Source organism: Camelina sativa, chromosome 10, assembly GCF_000633955.1.
Source record: "Camelina sativa cultivar DH55 chromosome 10, Cs, whole genome shotgun sequence".
Lineage (NCBI taxonomy): Eukaryota > Viridiplantae > Streptophyta > Magnoliopsida > Brassicales > Brassicaceae > Camelina > Camelina sativa.
The window spans coordinates 16,261,311-16,265,599 of record NC_025694.1 but is presented as its reverse complement, the minus strand read 5'-3'; the positions used below and the strand labels follow the sequence as shown (position 1 = coordinate 16,265,599).

Here is a 4,289-nt window from a genome sequence, read left to right as displayed (position 1 = left end):
TGGATTCTCTCTCTCACCAGTAATGCAGAGGAATACACCTCCGAGTGAAATCCAACCCTTTTTACCAGTTCTTCTAAAGTAGTGAATGATATAGAGTGGATTAAGTGCCCTTAAGACGGTGATGTCATGCTTGAACAGATTAAAGAGACCGATTCCGGTAAGAAATGTGAACCATACGAGGATGATCGGGGCGAAGGAGAATCCAACTTTATCAGTTCCAAACCGTTGAAATGCGAATAGTAGTATCAAGATTGCAACCGAAACGCCCACCACCGTGTCTGCACATTTATATCACATGTATGTACGTACGTTAGTGCATTGTTGTGTATATATCATGTTAATAAACTAGAATTGGGATGCGGTGAGAATTACTTTGGCCTAGCGATTTGATTCCACTAACAGCTGAAAGTACTGTTACAAAAAGAATAAGCATGATGAAACTGTCAGTTATACATGAATATGATTCTAAAGAACATGACCGTCTTTTCATATTGGAGCACTAGGACCCGATCCAAAAAATATTATAAATATTTAAATTTTTGATAGACAGGTAAATTGGGGCCTGTAAAAATAATAAAATAGAACTTTTTAACATATATATTAAATATACTTATAACTAAGAGTTGTAAAAGGGTCTAGGTTTGATAAGGTCATGATGTTGGAGAAGGATAACGAGTAATGATTTTAGGCCTCACCTGAGATGGAAGGAGTAAGGATTCCATCACCAATGACCATGGAAGTGCCCATAATAGTGACGAGGAAGAGTATGATCTTTGCAAATTTTGAGTTCTCGAGCTTCTCTTTGATCATATGGGCTCTTCTTAGCTGTGTGGTTGGGAGTTCAAGGGTATAGTTTGAGAGGTCTCTGTCTTCTGGTTCTTGGTTTGGAATTAGTCCCGTTTTTGCATATCGACATATCAACGAGTACAATGCAAATGTTCCTCCTGCGTTCAAAATATTTTACGTATAAAACGTCATTATTATTTTGAGCATTGACATTAAAATATTTTCCGGGGGTAAATAAGCTCTTTTTAGTCTACATATAAACTAAAGAATGAATACCGCATTATGTAGTACTACTACCTTCATTGAGATTATTCTATTTCACCAACAAAATAATTAAACTTATTTTTTTTCATTCATATGATTTTTGATAGGTTTCTATGTCAATTATCACGACACTTCTTTATTAAAGAATTTTTTTTTATGATGACACTAATCTATTACTATATTAAACATTTCACCTAAAAGCACGCAATACTAAGAAATTAAATACTTCGTCAAAAATCAACTTATATAATAAACGACAATGCAGAATTATAATACAAATTCGTAAAAGTCAACCAATAATTTAAAACAATATATTGCATAATACAAATCGTTATAGAGTATCCACTAACTATTTTTGCATAGAAACTTAAGAGANAAAGATCTGTCATACAAGTCTGTAAATCTAGCAGGCATCTCATTATTTCATCTATGTCAATTATCATGACACTTCTTTATCAAAGAATTATTTTTTATCATGACACTAATCTATTACTATATTAAACATTTCAGCTAAAAACACGCAATACTAAGAAATTAATACTTAGTCAAAAATCAACTTATAATAAACGACAATGCAGAATTATAATACAAATTCGTAAAAGTCAACCAATAATTAAAAACAATATATTGCATAATACAAATCGTTATAAAGTATCCAATAACTATTTTTGCATAGAAACTTAAGAGAGAGAAAAGGATTAAATAAAAGCATACAAAGTACATGTAAAACGGCTATAAAATTCAACTTAATGGGGGTACCTTGTATTACTAGTTCATAAATCATAATGACACGATGAAAAAGTTTATAAACAAAACAAATATGCAGAATTATGAAAATCAACATTATTACCATATTGGTTATAATAAAAAGTAGATATTAGTGTTTGACATTAAAACCTAAAATGACAAAAATCTCTATATATGATGTAAACAAAGAAAATAACAAAATTCAATATAAAAAGTTAATAATAAGTCAACGTCGTACTCGAATGAACTTAGGAAACTAGATTACTTTACGTTTATTGGATCGCGTGAATCGCATCACACTTGACACTAGGAGTATTTTAAAGATTTGTTCAACATGCGACATCGTACTTCGTACATATATAACGTCCGTCTAAGGTAGCGAGGACGTGCGTCACATAATAAAAAGTCAACAGTAATAATTCTGTTTATTGTTTAACTATATTATAAGAAAAAACTAATGAAGCTTTGATTCTTGATTAACTCGTTCTCGTTATAGATCTATTGAATCCCAATGACAATGGTGATGGTGGATCCAATAAAAGCGCGATCATCGTGTGTGTATTTATTTTTGTACTATAGCATCTTTTTCTATTAACAACTATATCATATAGTAAAAACGAAAAAAAATATGTCATATAAATATATATAATACATATATGTATCTTGCTTGCTCCATAAGTTTACAATTTACAGGAGACAAATAAAAAAGGTTTACAAGTTCCATTGATCCTAATTCACTCATTATTTAGAGAACAAGTAAAGTTGTATGTTACATATTTTTCTTTCTAAACCTTACATTTAGGGGTATTGTCGAACGCATGAATTTAATTGTATTTGAAAAAATAAAATTCCATATGTACCTAATATTATCCAATTGTGTATTTTATATAGATTTTTAAAAAATTCTGTTGTTATCATTTTATTGGTTTTAGAATTCTATAAGATAGTTTTAATGGTGTATTCTTTCCCAATCTTGGGTGATCCAATGAACAGTTCTATGTTCCATAACAAGTCCTTACGAATTATTTTATTTATTTTACAAATGATCATTTTATTGTATGTCTGTGCTATCACTATACTTAGTTTTACAGAGAACAAAGTGTTTTACTTCAATATTGAAAAATGGAAGTATCACAATATAGAAATTTAAAGTATATTAATTAAAAGAAAACCTTAAAAAGATATTTGTAAGGAATGGTTAACTGTCCGGTACCTTCACCGTTGTCGTTAGCCTGAAGAACAATAAAGACGTATTTGAGGAGCGCAACGAGAGTGATAGTGTAGATGATGAGCGAGAGAACGCCAATGACATCATCTTTCTCATGGATGCCTTCAGTGAAAGTACTTGCGTACACATACAACGGCGACGTCCCGATGTCTCCATACACCACTCCTAGGCTTTGAAATGCCAAACTCAACGTCGTTCTCCAGCTCATCTGTTTCATATTTTTAAAAGGTTAAATGTTTTTATATACAAACTTATGATCGTTTTCTTCATCAAATATACGAAGGATTTTAGATACACACCAATGAGGGATGATTGGTATTTTTTGGAGTTTTCCCCGCCTCTATGGTGAACGAATCGGGCCGGTATAGTTTTCCCCATGATTTCTGATGAATATCCAAACAAATAACAACAACAAAAATAGGTGTTGAGAAATATGACTGATGGATGTATATAAACACAATCATTTGTATTCACTCATGGTTAAGCTTTGGTATATATGACTTTGATGGACGTATATAACCATTCATTTTATCTTTATTCATCATGCAATCTATGTTGTTCCAAAGCGCACGATTCTGATTGTTTTCTTAGTAGCAAGAAAAATAACTTATGGTTTTAGATAGAAACTGGTATATGAAAAAAGGCACCTAGATGACCAAAACGACCTATATTTCTTGGTAAAAAACAAGATGATTCTATGAAACCGAGCTATATTATGAACTATATGTATGCACACTTTTAGAAGTAGATAGAATCGGAGAAATTAAAGATGAGAGATGATCTAAAGAGTCGACTAAAATCATGATCATACCTTTTTCTCATTCAACTTGTTCTCGTGGTTATGAACTTCACCATCTATTTGCTGTTCCTCACCATCCATTTTTTTGTTGTGTATTATTGTGACAGTGGAAAGAGATGGGCTAATTTAGATGTGCTTTTAACTGTTCTTTTTCCAGTGGCCTTTATAGGCGTATAGTTTGCTGACTTGTGTTTAAACAAACACCAAAAAAAAACACTCAACCAGTCTGTGGAAAGTAGAGTTGTTTAATGTGGTGGGGACGCGTCTCAAACACGTATTGCCGGCTGTTGAAACTTTTAAACTATTTTTGAGTCTACTACATTACAATTTTGATGCAAAATATTTGGGAAATGAACAAACGACATCTCCCGAATCTTTTTCCTATGTAGAAGTCTGAGATTAATTACATATTTAATAAACTATAAAGAAGGTATCCATAGTTTCAAATACAAAGTTTAGTTGCTT

General features: G+C 31.6%; 1 protein-coding gene across 1 annotated transcript in view; it reads right to left on the bottom strand.

Moving 5' to 3' along the window:
- LOC104719114 (potassium transporter 5) overlaps positions 1 to 3,932 on the bottom strand; it is a 6,759-nt gene extending 2,827 nt beyond the window's left edge. Inside the window, exons 1-6 of the mRNA XM_010436961.1 lie at positions 3,837 to 3,932; positions 3,325 to 3,408; positions 3,011 to 3,233; positions 696 to 944; positions 373 to 411; positions 18 to 278 (exon numbers count right to left, since the gene is read on the bottom strand). Coding sequence (XP_010435263.1) covers positions 18 to 278; positions 373 to 411; positions 696 to 944; positions 3,011 to 3,233; positions 3,325 to 3,408; positions 3,837 to 3,905 — 925 coding nt within the window. The 5' untranslated portion in view covers positions 3,906 to 3,932. The remainder of the gene's footprint in view (positions 1 to 17; positions 279 to 372; positions 412 to 695; positions 945 to 3,010; positions 3,234 to 3,324; positions 3,409 to 3,836) is intronic.